Source organism: Talpa occidentalis, unplaced genomic scaffold (genome assembly GCF_014898055.3).
Source record: "Talpa occidentalis isolate TD23 unplaced genomic scaffold, MPIMG_talOcc4v2.1 talOcc4.10, whole genome shotgun sequence".
Taxonomy (NCBI): domain Eukaryota; kingdom Metazoa; phylum Chordata; class Mammalia; order Eulipotyphla; family Talpidae; genus Talpa; species Talpa occidentalis.
The window spans coordinates 78,854,128-78,876,454 of NW_023600993.1; the positions used below are offsets into that span (position 1 = coordinate 78,854,128).

At 38.5% G+C, this 22,327-nt stretch overlaps 1 protein-coding gene across 2 annotated transcripts; it reads right to left on the minus strand.

Annotated features, from left to right (window-relative positions):
- Positions 1-350: 350 nt before the first annotated feature.
- Positions 351-22,114, minus strand: ANKEF1 (ankyrin repeat and EF-hand domain containing 1). Of its 2 annotated transcripts, XM_037494752.2 has the most exons (11): positions 21,829-22,114; positions 16,983-17,373; positions 14,596-14,795; positions 13,406-13,555; positions 12,239-12,362; positions 6,322-7,144; positions 4,460-4,686; positions 2,810-2,970; positions 1,612-1,749; positions 588-768; positions 351-472 (listed from the first exon to the last, which is right to left on the minus strand). In XM_037494752.2, the coding sequence occupies exons 2-10, from the start codon at positions 17,326-17,328 to the stop codon at positions 610-612; spliced, it is 2,328 nt and encodes a 775-aa protein (XP_037350649.1). In that variant the 5' UTR covers positions 17,329-17,373; positions 21,829-22,114; the 3' UTR covers positions 351-472; positions 588-609. The 2 variants fall into 2 exon arrangements, with proteins under 2 accessions (XP_037350649.1, XP_054552370.1); XM_054696395.1 differs by lacking the exons at positions 14,596-14,795; positions 21,829-22,114 and having other exon boundaries at positions 16,983-17,038.
- Between the last annotated feature and the right edge of the window lie 213 nt (positions 22,115-22,327).

The window sequence follows — 22,327 nt, forward strand, 5'->3', positions numbered from 1 at the left end:
GTGAGACCATTCGGTATTTTTCTTTTTCTTTCTGACTTATTTCGCTGAGCATGATCCCTTCTAGCTCTATCCATGTTGTTGCAAATTGCAGTGTTTATCTTTTTTGATTGCTGAGTAATATTCCACTGTGTATATGTACCACATCTTCTTGATCCAGTCATCTATTTTTGGGCATTTGGGTTGTTTCTATAGCTTAGCTATTGTGAATAGTGCTGCTAAAAACATGGAATACCTTTAAATGAGTTGAAAACTACTTTCTTTCCTAACACTATCTTGTTTTTTATCAATTTCCAGCAAAATTATATCTTTCACATAATATATACCTTGTAAATTTTTTGCCAGTATTTATAACCAAAATGCCATTTATTTTAATATTCTTATAGAAGATTGGGGGATTTATCCAGAACAACAATCATTATTTACAAAAAAAAAAAAAAATACACCTTCTCCAGACAGCCCAGAACATTTATACCTGTTAAAACAAAAACAAATATTTGGTTACAAATTCTTTCCTTGGAGATCCCTTTGGCTTTAATGGAAATATCTAATTACTCCAAAGTTTGGTCCTGGAGCCTCAGAATATTTACCCCAAGAAACAACAGCTGTAATTTAGGTCTTTAAAGTAGCTTCCAATGCTTGAGCTTTCTCTTTGATGTTCTTTTCAAAGGGTGTCAAGAAGTCTTCAAAGTCCACCTCATAAGTGAACCGCTCACGTCTCATCTCCCTCTTTCTGATCAGCTCTGCTGTCGTGGCTTCCGGGCTCCAGGTCTTAAATAAACAACCACACACGGAGCAGGTGTGAGTGTGACCATCAATAAATATGCCAGGGTCCAGACAATTTTCAGCATAGTAAATTTAAGAATACCAGTTTTACTTATAAATCTATTTTAACTTAGCTTTTCATCTTCAACATAAGCACCATTATTTCTCTTGGTTGACTATAAGGACAACTGACATTTTCTTCAGTTACCTCTACCAACCCTCAGGCCAGTTGCTGCTGTTTTAAGTATCAAAACAAGTTAACAATGGAATTATAAGGTACATGGGTTTACTATCTTCTGGGTCTGATGGGGAAGTCAAAATTATTTTCAAAATAGATGGCAGAAGAAGCTGGGCTGATGGCCTCTGACTCAGCATGGTTTGATGGGCATCGGTAAGGTCACTCTTATATTCCAAATTTGCCTCCACCTCTTTAATAGTAGATGTTTTATGAAACTACTTAAATTTATCCAATCTGGACTAGCTTGAAACTCCCAAGTGAGATGGTGGTATTGAATATAAAGAGAAAGGATTGGATAGGAGAAGTACCATGAAAAGAAATCTGTAGAGCTTGGTGACGGAATAGGTATTAGAAATGGAATTGAACAAAGACTTCTTCAATCTTTCAAGGAAAATTAAATCTCAATATGTGATAATTAAGGGAGCCAGACATTGGGAGCTAAATAAGTTTGATTTGCTGAGTCAGAAGCAGTAGGAATGGCAAAAAGACCTTCAAATAATAACCATGAAAGATGACCTGAAAATATTTTTTGGAGTGCTCTGTATGAAAGTATTTGAAAAAGGACATTATGAGTTTATACCATGTTATGATGATCTTTCCAAAGTACTTACCCTCCGTGGAACAAATGTAATATCTACTTTCTTGGTATAACCACTGGTAATCAATGAATTGAGATAAACCACATTATCCGTAGGTAATTTCTTTTCCTGTGATATGGCTGGAACGGTATAAAGTTTTGAAAATGGTTCCTGGAAGAAAGACAAAATTACTAATTAATAGTAATTTTAAAAACCTAGATACACTTTCTAATACTATTTGTTGTTCTGCATCTTACACTGGAGCCAGAAAAATGCTACTGTACAGACAGATCATAATTTAAAATCAAATGGAATGTCATTACAACTTTGACTAGGGGGAGAAAATTAGTTTGCCTTGTTTAACTCTATTAATTATAATAGCAGTGGGTCTCCCTGGTGGTGCAGGGGTAAAAGTCTCAGTGTTATCAAGATATTGCCAAGCCACTGCAGCATGAGTTCAATCCTCAGCCAGGGAGCTAACCCACATGGCACAGCAGACCTCTCCTGTCTTGCCCACTGCTCCCCTTCAGCAGTGTATTTCAGTAGATGTGCCTGTTCTGTTCCCCACTCTGTCTCTGGTGAATCCTCTCCCCCTCCCCCCCCCAATACCTCTCTCCTACACCCCAGTTCTTCTATGTATAAATGAATAAATAAATCTTTTTAAAAAATTAGTAGTATTAGTGATAGACCACATAAGTCTTCAAGATACTCATTCTTGACCTGTGACCACTCATCAGTCAAAAGAGTATATTTTTACTAAAATGATAATAGAGCTTTAGCTGGTTGCTAATGGAAATGTCTTGATGTCTCTTAATACCTATGGGCAACCATCTTAACCTTCTGCTGGTAGTTTAGAGGCATCCAGACCACTCCATGTTATGTCATTTCTTATAAGGGTTACCCTTCTTTCTGGTTTGGACCATCTTAACAAATCTGTATAGTTCAGGATCAAATATATACATATTCAATGCTAGATCTTATTTCAACATTCTAATTGTATTTGGCTGAATCAGCTTGGTTTTTGTGTGGATTCTGTTTGCAATGAGCACTTTTCAGAATTTTCAGTAGCAGGAATATTCTTGATGGCTATTGATTTGAAATAATTACATGTTTCTGAGAACACTGATTGCGTATTCTTTTGCCCATGTTGTAATAATATGTACACAAGCAACCACACATGGTTTTAAAGGGTTCCAGTTAGTACTCTTGGGGAGTCAACTGCTTCTCTTACCTCTTCTTTCTTGACTTCAGGGCCTTCAGTCTTCATTTTAAGGGGCTTGCTTTTTGGTTTTTGACTTTCTGCTGGTTTTGGCAAGTTATCTAGCTTTTCTTTAATCAAACTAATTACTCTGTAGTCAGCATATGCTTTTGCAATATCCATGGCATTATGCCCTGTTTAAAATATAAATTCAGAGTTACAATAAGCTAGTTAGTAATAAACTTTATATTTAAGTTTAGAAACTTTAACATTTAACCTTATAAAGCCTAGCACGTCAGCCCTAAGCATGTGACAGCAAGTCATTACTAAAGTAAGTGGTATGTGTAAGGGCACAGAGCTAATCAGACATTCTCTAAGGTAGACTCAGCTTCAAGTCTCACAATTTAAAGTGCCATTTAGTGGCAAAACAGTCTTACTAATTTTTGTGAGCATGTTTCTTTAAAAAAATTGATTAAGAAATATTGGTAAATTACATTTTGAACTTGTGCTGATTCTCTTCCACACTAAGCACATTTCCTTTCATTTGACCCTCATGATGTAAGGAGGTATATTCAAACAGACTTGGGGAAGCTCGTGACCAACAAGTGTTCTACACAGATGCCTGGGTATTATGACACCTGCAGTGTCCTCAAGTAGGCCTAATACAGTACTACCTGTGACTCCAGGCAGCCAGAAGCAGCCAGAGATACTAATGCTCTCTCAGATTGAAAGGAAGCAGAGCTCCAGTGAAATAAGCCAAAAAGAAAAAGAAAAATACCGGATGGTCTCACTCATAGCAGGAATCTAGAAAACTTAAATAAGGGACCAGGAAAATGAATAACTATAAGAAAGTGAAAATCAAAATCAACAAAAAACTATGAACCAGAGACACTTTTAGGGGGGCAGGGGCGGGAGGGGAGGGATTGGGGTCAGAATGGGGGCGCTGCAATTGTATGGGGAATATAACAATAAAATTTATTATCTAATAAAAAAAAAAAAAGAAAGGAAGCAGAGCTCTACAATAAAAAAAGGAAACCTTCAATCAAGGAGCTTAAATATTTATTCAAGGGATTATTCATTCTTCAGGTGTGATATTTATGACATCAGATAAGCGCCTATCTACTACCTGGAGAAAGCCTCAATTCAGGAATGGCAATGTCTTGCTTAAGAGGGAGTCCAAAGTCTATAAGGCTTTACACTGTGAGAATATTAGGAATGGATAGTTGTAACAGTGTGATGACTCAAGATGTGATCTGTAAATTGGCACAGGTTTGCACACTAATAGGGACTGGACCACAATGAAATAACTACAAAAATTAGAATAAGTTTTAAGTTCCTATAGCAATTTGATAGAAGAATTTCCTGCTATTGATTCTAAATATTAGAGAAAAGTCTAGACTTGTAATTTATTGTTTTTTTTCCCACTTCTTCTTATAAATCACTTTTGATTGTAACTTACAAAAGTACTAGTCCACGATAGACTGTAAACATAAAAAGCCAGCCCTTTAACACCAATAATTTGAGAAATAGAAGACAAACTTCTATAACAATTAACTCAAACTTGTGTCTCCAGCAATAACTCAGAGCTATTGTGGTGCAACAAGAAAAAAATTAGAATGGGTTTGGAACCTAACATAAGTTCTCCTCTTCCAAACCTAAATGATTCATAACCTGAACACATACCTTTTCTATTTTCCAGCTGGAATTTAGCACCAATATCAAGTAAGTATTTTACAGTATCCAGGCTACAGCTCTCAATGGCTCTACATAAAGGAGTTGAGTTGTTGATTGAAACTGCATCTATCACAGCTCCAGAGTTAACTAGAAGTTCAACAATATCTTGCTGGCCTGCATGGCATGCAAAATGAAGTGGAGTCCACAGAAAATTATCTGTTGCATTAACGTCAGCCCTATAAAATAAGATACATGCACAAGCTAAAAATCAAGTTTGTTCCAAGCACTAGAGGCTAAACATGCTAAGTAAGATTTCATCACATTGTTCAAATGAAAACCAAGAAAACTGATAAAGTTAAACTCTGTGCCATAATTTTTCTTGACACATGTTCTACATTATTTGACAGGTTTAACTTTCTTTATGTATATATATATTTTATTTCATTTTAAAATGCATATATTCCTAAAAATGCACATAATCCTAAATTTTTGCAAAGACTAAAATCAAGGAAAATGATAATGCTAGATTCAGCAAAGGTGGAAGCTAACAAAAAATATAAAAACTATATTTTTCCACTTTATGTCAACATTTGCTGCGATATATGAATTCTAAATGTACCTTCATTATTAAAATTGTTAGTATATTATTTATTTTGTCTAAAAATTTCACTGTCTAGAATTCCAAATTCTCACTAATTGCTTTATATCCATCATGATAACATATAAAATTGAATCCTTCTTTGACACCACACAGTACAGTAGTGTTAATCATGCTTTTGATGAAGTACACAATTATTGTAATAAGTGCTTAAATATATATTTTTCTTTCTTTTTTTAAGATTTATTTATTTATACAAGCACTGGGGTATAAGCTAGAGGCGCAACAGGGTGAGAGAATTCACCAGAGAAAGAGCAGGGAGCAGAACAGGCAGAAGGACCAAAATACACTGCTAAGGAGTGTATACACAGTGTATACACAGTGGGAGTGACAGGAGAAGTCTGCCCAGTCATGTGGGAATCTCCCTGGCTGGCCTGGAATCGAACAGGAGCTGCAGAGGCTGCGGACAGCTCCACAGCGCTGTGCTCAACCTGCTTTGCCACTGGGGAGACCCAAGTGCTTTAGTATTTTAACTCATTTAATATTCAACAAATCCTGTGAACTAGTCCCACTAGAAACCCATTATATAAATGAGAAAATGGTCACAAAAGGCTAAATAATTACCCCAGGTAATTTGGCTATGGTAGAAGTGCTGGACTTAAGCAACCACCGACCTTAGTTTAAAAAGTTAAATAAAAGTATTGTGCTTTGATATTTAAAAAATATTTATAAGACTGTAACCTGTGGGGAAGAGACTGAAACATCTTCAGTGATTATTATGATCACCATCCCACTTATTTGAATCATTGGATCTCTTCCAAAAAAAAAAAAAAAAGGTGAGACTGTTTTAAAGTTCTAGAGATCTGTGGTTGTTATTAACAATACTGTTTTGTCTGCTTAAGATTTGTTAAGAGGGCAGATTTCTCTCATATCTGTTCCTATCACAAACACCAAAAATTTAAGTAGTAAGTGATTTCATGCCATTGAGGTTAAACTCTTGGGACGTCTGTGACATCCAATCATAAGGATTCTACCCTGGGTGTAAAAACTTGACCTTCACTTTGTGGACAGTTGTAATTAACTAGCTCTCTGCACACACACTCCTGTGTTCCAAGAAGCCTGGCTCCATGTGTAAGATCTAACAGTATTCTAGACGTCAGGAATGAAGCACTTCCCTTTGCTGCTAAAATTCTGGAGTTACTTAGCCTTCCTGTCACTTCCTTGAAATGTGAAAACTCATGACAATCGAAACCTCACATACTCAAAAACCTACCCCTTTTCAAGAAGAAACTTGACGGCATCCATGTTCCCATTTGCACATGCAGTCATGAGGGGTGTTTTATAGTAAGTGTCTTTCATATCCACGGGTATTCCTGATTCAAATGCCTTTTTCAGAGAAGCCAGGTCTCCCGCTCTGGTGATAAAATTAATATTTGAAAATACCTTCCCAGGGTCATCAATGTACCAGGCAGAGTCATCCTGAATGGGATGTTCTGGTGGATGATCTCGATTAAACCGATTGCAGTCAGTAACGTTGGAGTAGGTTTCGATCATGTAATAGGGCGGGCCACCATCACTGCGTCGAGGAAACACCTCATCAGGGATGGTGCAGATTGGAAGTGGTAAAACCAGCTTGCCTTTCCTTCCCTTTCTGGCCATCCCTTTTTTCTTTTTCTTAGGCCCAAAGGATCCCAAGACAAAATTCTTGTTTAAGTATTTAATTCCTTTAAAGAAATCGTTGATGTTCACCCCACCCCCACGACTTTTTTCATGAAGCTGAGCTATCATAGCCAGCTGTTCCGAGGTCACAAAATCTTGCCTCTCCTCCAGCGCTATCACAAAGTCCTCCTTAGTGACTGTCCCGTCACCTCTGTCCACAAACGAAAAGGCTTCCCGAAGGAAATTCTCATGCACTGATGACCAGTCGTGTAGTCTAAGCGCCCAGAGTGGATTCGGGTTTTTGACTCCTGGCTTGGCTAGTTTATTAGCAATTCTCTCCGCCCGCCGTATTTCTTTGCTGGCTGCCTTGAAACCTCCTTCCTTAGCTATAGCCCTGGGTGTTTTATGATCTAAATTCTTCCATTTCAGATCACATCCTAAAACATGAAACATCGTTATTATAAATGGTTCGGAGGCACCTATAGGACCCTACAAATAACACATATCCACTGTTTTTTTAATTTTGTATGACGAGTCAAAAGTTTATCCTGAAATAGTCTTACAAAGATGAGGCATGAAGCTTTGGCAATTACAAAGTGAGCTTCTGATTTTTTTCCCCCCCTGTGTGCTTCACTTTAGTAAATTCTAAGGGAGACATGTCTCTCCCTTAGAATTTACAATTTCTATCCCCAGAGGATTAAGATTTTGATCCACATAGATATTTGAAACAAATATCATATTGGGATACTTGCTAGGGAGGCTTCATGCCAAGCGAGAAAAGAGTCAAAGTGATACATGAATTTAGAAGGAAGCTGGATTCAAATTACTTAGGATGTGGAGAAAAAGGAACTCTCCTGCACTGCTGGTGGGAGTGCAAACTGGTCCAACCACTATGGAGAGCTGTGTGGAGATTTCTGGACCTACTAAACATAGAGCTTCCATATGATCCAGCAATTCCACTCCTAGGTATTTACCCAAAGGACACAGAAACATCAATTCCAAAGAACACCTGCACCCCTATGTTTATAGCAGCACTGTTTACAATAGCTAAGCTTTGGAAACAACCCAAATGCCCAAAAACAGATGATTGGATCAAGAAGATGTGGTACATACACACCATGGAATATTACTCAGCATTCAAAAAAGATAAACACATGCAATTTGCAGCAACATGGATGGCGCTGGAAGGGATCATGCTCAGTGAAATAAGCCAGAAAGAAAAAGAAAAATACCGGATGGTCTCACTCATAGCAGGAATCTAGAAAACTTAAATAAGGGACCAGGAAAATGAATAAGAAAGTGAAAATCAAAATCAACAAAAAACTATGAACCAGAGACACTCTATGGAGGGTGGGGTGCGGGGAGGGGAGGAATTGGGGTCAAAATAAGGGTGTTGCAATTGTATGAGGAATATAAAAATAAAATTTATTTAAAAAAAAAACAAAAAAAAAAAAACAAATTACTTAGGACCTTACCAACTTAGAATGCAGAAGACACCTATTTCTTTTTTTTTTTTTTAATTATAATAAAACCTATTTCTTTTTTTAATGCCTTTAACTATTCATCTGAGTACAATCTTAAACCATATTTTATCTGTATTGTCCATGAAATTAACATTATTTGTACTAATTAATATTGTTCCGTGGAAAGGTCATGTGAACAATTTTAACAAAGAAAAAGGAATTTGTTAAAACTGAAAATATTGCAATATAATACCTACGTAAGTTAGACATTAAAATTCATTTTTCTTTTTGATCCCTCACTTAAAACAATACCAATATTATTTGTAAGTATCCTCCAAAGAAATGAATTTCTGAAAGCATTGGAAGTCCTAGGAAGACCATAACTATCTTGAGATAGTAAAAATCAGTTATGCATATAAAAGGCTATTGCAGAAGCTCTCCCTAGCATTTCAGTCTAGAGCAAGATTCTTCTGTTGCTTTACCTACACCACATAAGCAAAAAAGAATGCTATCCAATCGGTGTCTCTAGCAACCAAACACATAAGCAGCTGTATGCAAAAATAAGACATGCACCGCCAATGATTTTTAGTTTTATTCTTGTCAAGAATTATCACCAAAGTAGTTTTAAGATTAATACTCATTTGATATCATTTTTTTAACCAAAGCTGATAATTTTGCTACGAGTAGAAAAACTCAAAAAGAGTACTGGGACAGTAAAGATTACAGAATTTCTGTATTAGACAGTTTTAAGAACAGTGTTTATTGAAAAGGAGACCCTGAGGCTGGTCTTGATAGTATATTTCCATAGCATAATAATATCATAGTGTAATTCCATAGTAATTCCAAGTATGCTACTTTGACTGAGTTTTTTGCTTAAATAGTTGTGTCTGCAGGATTTATATGCCATCTGCCAAGCCATTCTTTCTACATTCACTCCAACTAGGATCCAAGTATTAAAAAGCATCTTTAGCTTCCTTTTTCAGCTCTCAGTTTCTCCTAGTTAGAAATCTTTATGTGCTAAAAGACTCCAACATCCCAACTTAAAAATCTGATGGTATTATTCCCCTCTCCCTTTGACATGGGACTTTTTGTTTCTCCTTTATGATTAATAAATAATTTCCTTTGTGATTTCTATTTCTCTGTGTCAAGATACTCAAGTTTGAGCTGGTGTATTACAGAACACTAGAGCCCAAGAATCTTGAGGAGAACTCGCCTCGAGGTGCTTAAGATGACCTATCCCTCTTGTCTACCCCTGTACTTGGCATTCACACTGCTAACAGGGATTTGTTAATTATGCCAGCAACAGGGCCAGGGACAGGAGTGGAGCATTTTCTTTTGATTCTTCATTTGTTAAATTTTATATATTTTTTACATCATTCTTCATTTTGTACAATGTATGCTTTCTCATCTTGGGTATAGTCTCCATGAAATTCCCACCACCCATTCACCCGTGCACCATCACATAGTCCCTTGTGCTCTTCCCACCCCTGTTTTGATCCTACTCCCCTCTTCCCCCCATAGAATGTCTCTGGTTTATAGTTGCCTGTTAATTTTGATATTTACTTTATTATGATTAAAAAGTGGAGCATTTTAAAGAAGATAGTTAATGAGGAAAGAACCCAGCCAGCACAAATGTTTTACATTTAAGTACAGAAGATACTAACCCCAGGGAGTTTACTCAGAAACAGTGTTTCCTTGTTAATGCTTTATTGCCGTTCCGAGAGCCTAAGATGTAAGATTCTAATGGTCAGGCCTCCCCAGGTGGCTCAGGCGGTTGAGCGCAGTGCTGTGAAGCTGTCCTCAGCCTCTGCAGCGCTGGTTCGATCCCGGCTGGCCAGCGAGTGTCCCACATGGCAGGACAGACCTCTCCTGTTGCTCCCGCTGCTCCCCTCAGCAGCGTATTTCGTGAGCCTGCCTGTTCTGTTCCCCGCTCTGTCTCTGGTGAATCCTCTCACCCTCCCGCGCATCTGGCCTGTACCCCGGTTCTTGTATAAAAAAAATAAATCTTTAAAAAAAAAAAAGATTCTAATGGTGGAAATGTAACTAACCGATAATGCTTATTCTATGGAATTGGCTCAGCCACACAGGACCTGGTGAAGTGGTTGTGCTTCCTAACAGGCTCGATAGGGCACAACATATTCAGACATTTGTTTTAGAGAAACAATCTAACCTTCTGCAAGGATCAAGCTCTGGGAAGATGAATCTTTTTTGCATCATTGGGCCAAACCTGCATGGACCAAGCTCTGGCTCTTTGCATCTCAATTTGCTTGCCTTGACTTTATTCCAGGACTAAGTGTATGTAGAGTGTTGTATGTTTGTCCCAATAAGAAACAGGTCAACATGTTGAATTGAAGAAGCTTGTCTCCATTTGGACAGATCTGTAGTTTTAGGATATACAATGTTGAAAGTGAATTAACTGTTAAAAGAATAAACTGCTGATAGATTTGAAAAGATGGATGAGATAGTATATGAGGACAAAACTACACTTGATGTATTTTTCTTTCTTCATTTGCTCAAAATGAAGTGTTAATTATTCTGGGGGAGGTGGGGGGAAGAACATAAACTTGTAAAAGTAAAAGTAGATCATTACTACAGTGTTAGTTATGCAAGAATTATAGTCTTATTGATTCTTTAGGGGTTACAGTAAAGGATCTCTAGGTCCCAGTGGCTTCTAAAATTCTGTCATGTAGAGGACAGAAAAATGAAAGCACTTCCTTTGCTCTATTATATGGTCAGTGGTCTTTAAATTTTTTCCAATTTTTTTATAAACTGGGAAAATCCACTGACATTAATTTTAGTAGATTTCAGTTCCATCTCTAACAAAGTTTAAAATTTTAATCTACATTCAATTAGTACTTAATTAACACCAAATTTATCCATACCTTTATACTTAATTAGTAATTGTTACTTTAAGGAACCCATTGTTATATTTAATATAGTTTATATTCCAAATGAGTAAAGTTAGTCAAAAGTTACAGGAAATGCTAAAAGTATAAATACTGCTTATAGTTCAAATTTGCCATGAAAATTTTCATCTTATCTCGTGTTTCTTCCCAAAACATTTCCCTATAATTTAAATTATCCAGAAAAGTTATCTTTGTACTGAACACAAAATTTCTAAAAACAATGATTTCCGGGCCACCCCTGGTGGCACAGGTGGTTGAGCGCGCGCTGTGAAGCTGGCCGCAGCCTCTGCAGCGTGGGTTCCATCCCCGCTGGCCGGGGAGGGTCCCACATGGCGCCGCAGACCTCTCCTGTCTCGCCGGCTGCTACCCTCAGCAGTGTACTTCGGTCGATCCGCCTGTTCTGTTCCCCACTCTGTCTCTGGTGAATCCTCTTACCCACCGGCACATCTGGACTGTACCCCAGTTCTTGTATAAAATAAATAAATCTTAAAAAAAAGAAACAAAAACAAACCCCAAAGATTTCCACCCCAATTCAGACTAACAAACATGGTATCCAGTGTTTGTCCATTTTTAAGAATGACATGGACATTCTTATTTATTTTTTATTTATTCATTTTTTAAAAGATTTATTTATTTATACAAGCACTGGGTACAGTCAGAAGTGCAGGAGGGTGAGAGAATTCACCAGAGCCAGACCGGGGAACAGAACAGGCAGACCAACGAAATAAACTGCTGAAGGGAGCAGTGGGCGGCAGGAGAGGTCTGCGCGCCATGTGGGACCCTCACCAGGCTGTGGGGGATCGAACCAGCGCTGCAGAGGCTTCAGGCAGCTTTGCAACCCAGCGCTCAACCGCTGCGCCACTGGGAGGCCTGACATGGACATTTTTAAAAGGAAGAGTTCAATCAGCTATGAGCATTTTAATAATTGGGTGATTTGTGAGCAATTTCTTTTACAGTTCAAGAATAATCTAACCAGATTCATGACTTTACAGAAGCTAGTGCAAGAAAAAAAAAAATTTCAATTTTCTTTTTACATATATGAGTGAGGTTGGGTTACTGAAAAGAACAAGCAACTGACAAGTGGCAGGCCCACATTCACCACTCATCTATGACATGGGAAAATCACAAAAGCTTTAAGTATAAAGTTGCTAGATAATTTTACCTCGCTGAGCTATATATTTACAGCAATCTGCATAACCACCCATGGCAGCAAGATGAAGTGGTGTGTTTCCACTCATTGCTATCAGCCCCATGTCTCCATTGTAGGCAAAAAGAAGCTTCAAAATCTGCAAAACAAATAGTGGATATTGTAGAGGAATAGGCAGGCACGTTTACTAAGACTGGCATTTAGACCCACAGTAGACCCAGACCCAGCATTGTACCTACGAGCCACACATGTCTAGTTAAAATTAAATGGAAATTAAATGGAAAACAGATTTCTAAAACTCAGTGCCTTATGTTCACAGATTTAGTGTGTTCGAGTCACATGTGACTACTGTAGTGTGTTGTGCAGCATAGATATAGAACCTTCCCATCATTGTCAAAAGTTCTATCATGCCATGTTGACCTAGAGTATATAGAAAACTCTATACTCAACTGGGATAGTGTCCATTTGGTAAACCTAGGCAGTTTTAGAAAGTATTAGACTATGGCAGCTATTAACAGCTATTAAATTATTTACCAAATGTGATTTCCTTGTTATGCATAATTTTATTAGAGTAAAGAGATTCATGACCAAAAAAAGATAATGTTAAAACCAAGAATACTGGGCAAAGAAATTTTGGTTGTAATTCAGAATTTAACAAGACAGGATAGCATTGGCTCCTATTTTGTTTCTGCTATGTAACTGTCATTGAGATTCCTTTGCCAGGTAATCAGGACTGTTGAGATTCAAATTAAGGTGAATCACATACACATCAAGGTGATACACTCAGATAACAGGGAAATAAGTGAATGTTTGCATTATTCTCCCTGCAGTTAGGTTATATCATGTTTTGAAGACTGTAATACACAATGGAGACCTTAAACAGACCCCTATTTGCATAAGTTTTAACTTTTGCATATCCTTCATAATTGAAGGATACATAAAACTATCACTAGTAATCTTGAATCAATAAATTAGCAAAGCAGAAAAATCTGAATAAAGAGATAAAATGTTACAAAATAAGTTGATTTAAATAGAACTTTAGAATTATTTAGGGAAATCAAGCTGGTAACTCAGAAAAAAATCCTGTCTTAGTACATAACTACATGATATTTTAAATTTTTCAGAAAAATAAGATCAAATTTCTAGCCACCAAAAATGTTAAAGCAAAGAGCAGATCATTACGTCAAAATAGCCTCCTTTGGCAGCAAAATGTGCAGCTTGACGTCTGTCATTGTCAAATGCATTCACTTCACCTCCTCTTTCCAATATCCCTCGGACTAATTCTGTCACTCCTTCTCTTGATGCTTCCATTAAAGCTGTGCGACCTGTGGACTGGAAACAAAACAGATCAAATACTGTCTATACCTGTCCTATTAAATAACATATTCAGTATAAATACAGTATTAACCTGATCTAAATCCATTTGACCTTAGATTGAAAGTGACATGTTTAGTTCTCAATATTTTAATAGTTTTATGTAGCAAATAAGAGAAATGAAGTCAATGTAATGAATTAATATTCAAAATATAGAATTCTAAAATCAAAATCAAGGTTACAACAGATGCCCCTGTGAGAAAATCATGCTAAAATATATATTGAGCCTCCCTGGTGGTGCAGGCGGTTAAGCGCAGAACTGTGGAGCTGTCCGCAGCCTCTGCAGTGTAGGTTCGATCCTGGCAGGCTGGGGGGATACCCACATGGTGCAGCAGATCTCTCCTCTCTCACCCACTGCTCCCCACAGCAGGGTATTTCAGTCAGTCTGCCTGTTACACTCCCCCACTCTGTCTCTGGTGAATCCTCTCACCCTCCCACATATCTGGCCTGTACCCTGGTTCTGTATAAATAAATAATTAAAAAAAGAATACATATATATGTATCTATCTATCTCTCTATATCTATATCTATTGTTGGCAAGGAAAACAAGAAAAGAAGGGAAAAAGAGGGCAAAGTATATGCTAAAATTAGGTTATAGGTGTTTTCTAGTGAGAAAAAATATTTTTATTGTTTGGAAATGATGATTACAAGGTAAGAAAACTGAATAAAATTAGTCAAATGAGAGGAAGCTAAATAAATAAGGAAAGCAGCAGAACTACATATTTTCTTTCCACAACAATGAAGGCATAAATGTTTTCTTCCCTATAATGTTACAATAAATACCAATTTTCCAAATGTAATTAGGGATTAGACTGTAGAATCATATTTAATAAAAAGATAATGAAAGTATATAATCTTAAATCATTTTGAATATAAATGAATAGTCTATAAGCTAACAGGATAATTTTACCATAGCTTAAATAAAAAATTATAACTACTAGGACTCTATAATTGAAAAAAAAAACCCGTAATATTTATAATCACAGGAAAGGTCATACTGAGTTGATAGCGTTTGGATTGGCTCCTTTTTCCAAAAAGGTCAGGCACACATCTCTAACATCATGTGCTTCTTCACAAGCTCTAAGGAATACTGGCATTCCGTTATAGGAACAATTATTGACATCTGCACCGTGTTCCAAGGCAATCAATGCACATCGATAATGCCGCTTAGTAGGTAAAATGCAGTAAAACAAAATACCTGCAGAAAAACAGAACCCCCAAAGAGTACTTAACTAGCAGTCTCTGTATATAAGGCAAAATAATTAAGATATCCATTCTTAGTGAAGATGGTAGGTGGATCAAAGACATGTTTACTTTGATTTCCCCTCTGAAACCAACAGAAACAGCAAGATAATAAAACAGAAAAGAAATCCAATCTCTGAGTTAGAACAGTCAGACCCAAGTGTGATGAGGATCTGGTTTAGGGAGGAATCTGAGATCTGGATGCGAGCCCCTGTCAAAACTGTACATTTAGCATCTTGCAGATTACAACTCTCCCCCAAGTGTCCCTCTGGCCACGGGGAGGACTGTGTGTGCCAGAAGTGGTGTGGTCCCTGGGTTCCCTCTGAAACTGTTTATATGAAGTAGATTGTTAGTGTAGCAGTAATGAGAAGAAAAACTCTATGGCAAGTGCTTGTACCATTTTGGAAAATCATTTCTTTCCACTGATGAGTGGGAAATGCTAAATCCCCATGCTCTAAGACTACTCCAAATGTTACTATAAACCAGGGATATTGTTGTACTCTCTGGGAAGAATGTTGGTAAGAAAGTTGGGGTAACAGTCAAAAAGTTGTTCATATAAAAAAAAGCCATGGGCATTTTAATATAAGGATACAAATATCAGAGGGTATAAAGCCAAAAATGAGTCTACCAGGAGATTAATAGAGAATATATGACTGACAGACCAGCGATAGATACTGAATTTCTTCAATCACAGAATCAAAGCTAAATCAGGGCCTCCCCGGTGGCGCAGCGGTTGAGCGCTGGGTTGCGAAGCTGCCCGCGGCCTCTGCGGCGCCGGTTCGATCCCGGGCTGCTCCCCGGCCACCGGAGGAGGGTCCCACATGGCGCGCAGACCTCTCCTGCCACCCGCTGCTCCCCTCAGCAGTGTACTTCAGCCCTTCTGCCTGCTCTGCTCCCCGCTCTGGCTCTGGTGAATTCTCTCACCCTCCCGCGCTTCTGACTGTACCCAGTGCATGTATAAACAAAACAAACAAATATAATAAATAAATAAATAAACAAAAAAAACATGCCTCTATAAAAAAAAAAAAAAAAGCTAAATCATCTCAGGAATTCTAGATACAGAGGAAAACACTGGAACTCTTAGTAATGTAGCAATCATCATGTGATTTAACAAAACTAGGAGGGAAGAGAAGAGGGAGAGGGATGGTATAATCATGTGATTTTTTTCATCTTTTGCCTCTGGAGTTAGATATAGTATTCAAAGTATATAAAGAGATAAAATAAGTCAGAGATGTTTATTATTTAAATGTATAAAATAAATCATAGAACTAAGATGGTTATAATATACTGAAATCAGTGGCTGACAGGGAGCTGAAGAATTGAAAAGGAGGGTTATTGTACTAATCTCACCTTTCATAATGATCAATGAATACTTCTTAAAGCCTAGGGCATTAACACAAGAAATATCTTTATATCAGGGGTATATCTATATAAAGCTATTAGCCATTGAAAGAACTAAAAATATGTCACTAATTTAAGAAAATTCAACCAGAAGGAAAATAACATACATAGCAAGATAAAACAAAGAATATATATATAACACATAGGAGAGTACATTTTATGTGTTAAATATATTATTTCTTCATAATAATGGAAATTCTGAATCTCAAATTTCAAGTCATACTTCCAAATACAGTTTAAAATGACCCTAGAAAATTAGAGTTTATGCCAGAAACCACCTTAATCCTCTTAAATTCCCAATGCAATTTCTTCCTATATCAGATTGCCACTGAAAGGGGGATAAAATCCATCTGGAGTCCTAGGTCTAGTACCACTTGAGGTTCTAAACAAAAATACTTTCCCTCATCTTTCATTCTAAATTTTATTTTTAATGGATAATTATGATTATAGTAATAGCAATGTATCATTTTGAAAATTCTCCACATTTAAAAAACCCACCAAACACAGATTAATCTAACCCTAATTTTCTTTTTAACTGAGAAAATTTTTAGAACTGGTTTCCCTAAAATAAACCATACTCTTTTTGATTATGGAAATATGGTCTCCTTAGGTACAGGAGTAAGAATCTAGACTATCGCAGAAAACTATAATAATTCAGTTCTAAAGTTGGAAAGCAAAAAAAGACCATTATTTCTAGCTAAAAGTGGATTGCATCTGTTGGATAGGATATTGGAATTTTTACCTTTTCCTTCATTATCAACTATAGTCATATCAGCCTTTGCCTTTGCTAATATTTCCATTGACAATTCATGGCCCAGTTCTGCGGCCCTCATAGTTGGAGTACAGCCCATTTGGTCTTGCACATCAGGGTGAGCTCCAAGGTTAAGGAGAAAGCTAACCATGTCAATATCATTAGAAACTGAGGCTAAGTGCAAAGCGCTGTGTCCGTTGACAGGGTCTGTGAAATTGATGAGTTGAGGGTATCCAAGTTTGATCAGCTTCTCTATTTGTTTCTTGTCTTTGTTCCGAACACACTGAAGGACTTTGTAGATTTGCAAGTTCTCAAGTCTCTTATCTGTCAAAGCCATATTCGACCAGCTTCTTGAAAATGCTTTTCTGAACTAAGACAAAAGCTAAAGCAGCAAAACACAAAAGTCAAAGTTAATTGTGTCATCTTCATTATGATTAGTTTATATCATCTTGTCTATGAAGAGAGGCAGTTTCTTATGAAACATTATTACCATAATTTATTGCAACAGATTACATGACAGTAGAAATTACATATAATTAGAAAATATATTCATCTAGCACAAAGTTAAAATATTGCAAAACCTATCTCCATCATAATTAATATTAGTCTTGCTATGTAGTTTTCTTTCCTCCTTGACAGTTTTTGCATTCATCCGTGAGGGTAAGGCTAACAAATTGCCAAGGCAGAGATTAGGTCTCACCACTGCATGACTCTGTACCAATATGTCCCCAACAATAGAGACTCTAGCAGTTTTAGTGGTTAAAATGATATGAAGAATGTGTAGAATTTTGAGGTGCTAATTTTAAATAGAGATCAAGCAAACACTGTGAGACACAAAAGTTGGATGGATGATTCTTATATGGTCTTACATGGAAATGATGTAGATAAATGGTTGAGAAACAACTCTAAGTTTTCATATATCATGCCACAATTAAATGGTCATGAAGATGTGCATTCGAATAGATGATTATCTTTTACTGTTTACGGAAGTGCAATATTTTGTATTGAGTCACAGGCCATGCTAGCTATCCCCAGTTGCTTTTCTTTCTTTTGGGAAAAGAAACCTGGTATAAAATAAGGAATCCATTCCAGATAGCACAATGGTACTATCCTAGAATATCACTGCTATAGCTTACAAATTCGCCTCCTTGTTTCCACAAAATCCTTATAGTCCACCCACTATTCAGATCTCAAAGAAATCATTTCAACATGTAGATCAGATAAAATCAAGCAAGCTTCTATTCCCAACATGTTGGATCAGGTCATCTCTTTCATTCCCTGGCACAGGGAAGGGTCTAGCCGCCTTTAAAAAAAAAAAAAAATTATGCATACAAGAGCTGGGGTATAGGCCAGAGGTGTATGTGTATGGAGGGGATGGGGTCAGAGGGGTCACCAGAGACAGAGTGGGGAACAGAACAGGCAGATTTGACTGAAATACACTGCTGAGGGGAGCAGCGGGTGAGTCAGGAGGGGTCTGCTGCGCCATGTGGGTTGCTCCCTGGCCAGCCGGGGAATCAAACTCGTGCTGCAGAGGCTGCAGACAGCGTCATAGGTTGCCTCTTAACTCCTTGCGCCACCAGGGGGGCCCAGGTCTAGCCTTCTTGAGTGACACTTTCCCAGTTACAGTGAATGACTCAAGCATATACTCAGAAAAGACATCAGCCAATTAGTATACTTAGAGGAACTTTCTGCCAAAACCATGTGAAAAGACAACTCTTTCTGCTAAAGTTGTTAAGCAGTGGGAGTGGAGCTGGGGCTACAGGCATCCATTTGGCTATCATGGAGACTATGTGTGTTTGAGAGATAAAAAGAGATTGATATTGATGGCAGTCATTGCGCTATGGATTCAGTTGTGCCAAAAATTGCGCTTACACTTCAGTATTCAGGCTTGCATAAGTAAATAGATCATTCTCTTGACCTTAATTTAGCATGAGCTAGCCAGTAGAGTTTCTGTCATTTACAATGGAAAGATTCCATCTTAGTATAAAATCTGAAACTTTATACTATCTTTTGCCTATAACAAATCTACTCCTTCACCTAATTCTCCGTGTTGCACTGTTGAGCTCTTGTTCTTTCTTAACTATATCTCCTTAGGCAATCATAACATATCCATTGCCATCTCCCTCCCACATCTGCACCCACCCTTTCTCAGTCTCTTTATCTGGACGTCCCTCTTTTTTCAAAAACCTAATTGTTAGAGTGATCAGGATTCTTCCCTAATCACACACTCCCTGCTGACCTTATCCCATCTCATGATCTTCTTCCCAGTTTGCAACTTCAATTGCTCACTCTCAAATTTAGTCGTTCCTGACTCAATCCAGTTCTAAAGCTATATTTTTTGCCTTTTGGCTCATCATTCTCACATGGATATCTAATAGGCCTCTAAAATGTAGTAGGTCCAAAGCAGAACTCTTAATATCATCCAACCTTTTCCAGTTCTCCCCATCTCCAAGGTAGCATCATCTATTCACCAATTCAGATTAAAATACTAAGGGTTAGTCTTCATCCATTCTCTCCCTCATAGATCCCTTACTCTTTAAATTCATCAGCAAATCCTATCAACTCTACCTCCAGAATATATTCTGACATCACCTTCCAGTGTTACCATCCTAAGTGAAATCATTGCCACAGCTGCCTAATTTGCTTCACTGCTTTCAAAATAGTTCCCTATAACTCATTATCTAGTCAGTCTTTTAAAAATGTTCATCAGATAACATTAGGCAAGCTTCCACCCACAGCATTTTTAAAAACTATTTTTAAACATAAAAGTTGAAAACCTGGGCCTCCCCGGTGGCGCAGCGGTTGAGTGCTGGGTTGCGAAGCTGCCCGCAGCCTCCGCGGCGCCAGTTCGGTCCCCGGCTGCTCCCTGGCCACCGGCGGAGGGTCCCACATGGTGCGCAGACCTCTCCTGCCTCCCGCTGCTCCCCTCAGCAGTGTACTTCGGTCCTTCTGCCTGCTCTGCTCCCTGCTCTGGCTCTGGTGAATTCTCTCACCCTCCTGCGCTTCTGACTGTACCCAGTGCTTGTATAAACAAAAAAAAAACAAACAAGCAAATAAATAAATAAATAAACATGCCTCTAAAAAAAAAAAAAATAAATAAATAAATAAATATTAAAAAAAAACTCATAAAAAAAAAAAAAGTTGAAAACCTGTATATCCTCTACTGAGATCTTACACCATGAATGCTTTACTTGCTTTATCTATCATGCCTCAATCCACTAATCTTTTTTTTCTTCTTTCCCAAATTTAAAGAGCAGGTTTATTAGGGAAAGGGAAAGGGACAGGTTTTGCTAAGAGAGGCCTGCATAGTTGCAGGCAGGTGGCCTTGAGGAGAGTGGCCTCTGCTGAGGGAGGTCAGTGAAGAGAAGTCCCAGCATAGTATAGGTCACGGGCAGGCAGGAGGCTGCTGCCCTGCAGAGGGAGAGAGTTGGGGAAAAGCACCTGCTTAGTCACAGGTGGGCAGTGGGAGTGCTGCCTAATCTTGTTTTTTAATCCATTTCAAATGAAATTGCAGGTATATTCTAGTATACATAGCCTTAATTGGAGTTCAGAGTTTGTCCTTTTTTCTTTTTGTTCTACTGAATACATAATTAAATATACAAGAATTAAGTGTACCACTCCATGAGTTTAACAATGCATACACCTAAGTAACCCAAACCCCATCAAGATACAGACATAACCTTCATGCCACAAAGTTCTCTCCAAACCATCTTTTAAAAGAATGACAATAACTTTCCATTGTAATCAGAATAAATCCAAAGCCTTCATGATGACCTCTTAAAGAGTCTTTCTACTGTTTTTCTGTGGCTTGTATTATCCTCATCAGTCATACTCTGGAGAGGTACAGTGCTGTCATACTGCATACTTAAGTATATCATATGCCAATAGGGTAAGATGCTCCCAAATATCAGGTTATTGGAAAAAAGTCATAACATATTTTTTTAAAAACATAGGAAAAAATGCATCATGACTTTTCTGACAGCCCAATAGTTTATTCATTGTACTGACTAGATGCCTCCTCATTTGCATGGACAGACTTCCTAGCGAGAGACCTCACTATTGTCCTTGAAAGCATCCACCTCTAAGAAGCAACTAGCAGCTATACTAATGAATTCAGCAGTCCATGGGTCAGCTCTGAGGTTTATATCCCTCCTAGTTAAAGCCCCAGATTCCTGGGGAGAGAGTGGTGCCTTGTGCAGTGTTCAAAACAGCCAGCTACCAAGACTAATCAAGAGTTTCCCCAATGGAGGAAATAACTAAGTCTGCCCTCTACTCCTGGGTTCCTTGTAAACGCTGTGGCATCTCTGATCCTCAGGAAGGTCACTACCTATGCCTATGCCTCAGCATGCATATTTTACCTATGCCCCTGGCTCATCTACTTAGACATTTATACAGACAATTCATATATAGTGGGATAGAACAGGATTTCTTGATTTGAGTTCTATGTTTAGAATCTAAATACTCTGAAACTATAGAAAAAATTTGCAGGTTCTGTGTGTCCAAGTACATTGTGCTTCCAGGGCAGGATATCTATCTAGATTGTGCCTCAGTCTCTTCATCTGTGAAATGAGGATAATAATAGTACCCACTTTATGGGTAAATGAGGAAATGAGATCATCCCTGTAAAGTACTTAGCAAAGTCCTTGGTTGCAGACTCACAATGAATTTACCAAATTTCTGTGGATTTCAGCTCACCCTTTAATTTGGGGTGTGTGTGTGTGTGTGTTCTTTGCTGTTGCTTTCAGTGTTATGTCTGAGAAAAAAGTGGAGGGGCAGATGGGTAGAGATGGTTTTCAAGGGAAAGACCAGGTGGCAGGGACCAACGGGCCAAACTCACCTCTTAGTCCTGTGGGACTAAGCCCTGGGTCAGGAGCCCTGGGTGACCAACCACAGAAATGCCTGGGCCTGCGGGGGCGCACGGCAGCCTCTGCTCTGGTTCTCTTTGGATCAGGCTCTGGACCCAACCGCTACCTCTGGCCCCTGGAATCCAGCTTGGGCGCCCTGCGGAGAGCTGTGTCCCTGAGGGCAGAGAAGGTGAGCCCGGCGCACTGGGCAGCAGAGAAGGGGGTGTGTGTGTCCATGGGCCTCCGGTCTGCGTGCGAGCGAGCGCTGGGCCAGGTGAGCGCAGGGGGCGGGGTGGGAACTGCACAGACAGGGCCTATTGTGAGCTTTGGCCACGCAAGACCCGGCTGCCAGGGCAACCACCCAGGTGCCCGGCGGGATGAGGCGGGGCTTGTCGGCTTCTGTCCCCGCCAGGTGGCTCTGGCCCCCCCAGGTGGTCAAACAGAGCCAGGAGGCTGGAGAAGAGCACGGCAAGCTCTGTGCTAAGTCCTTTC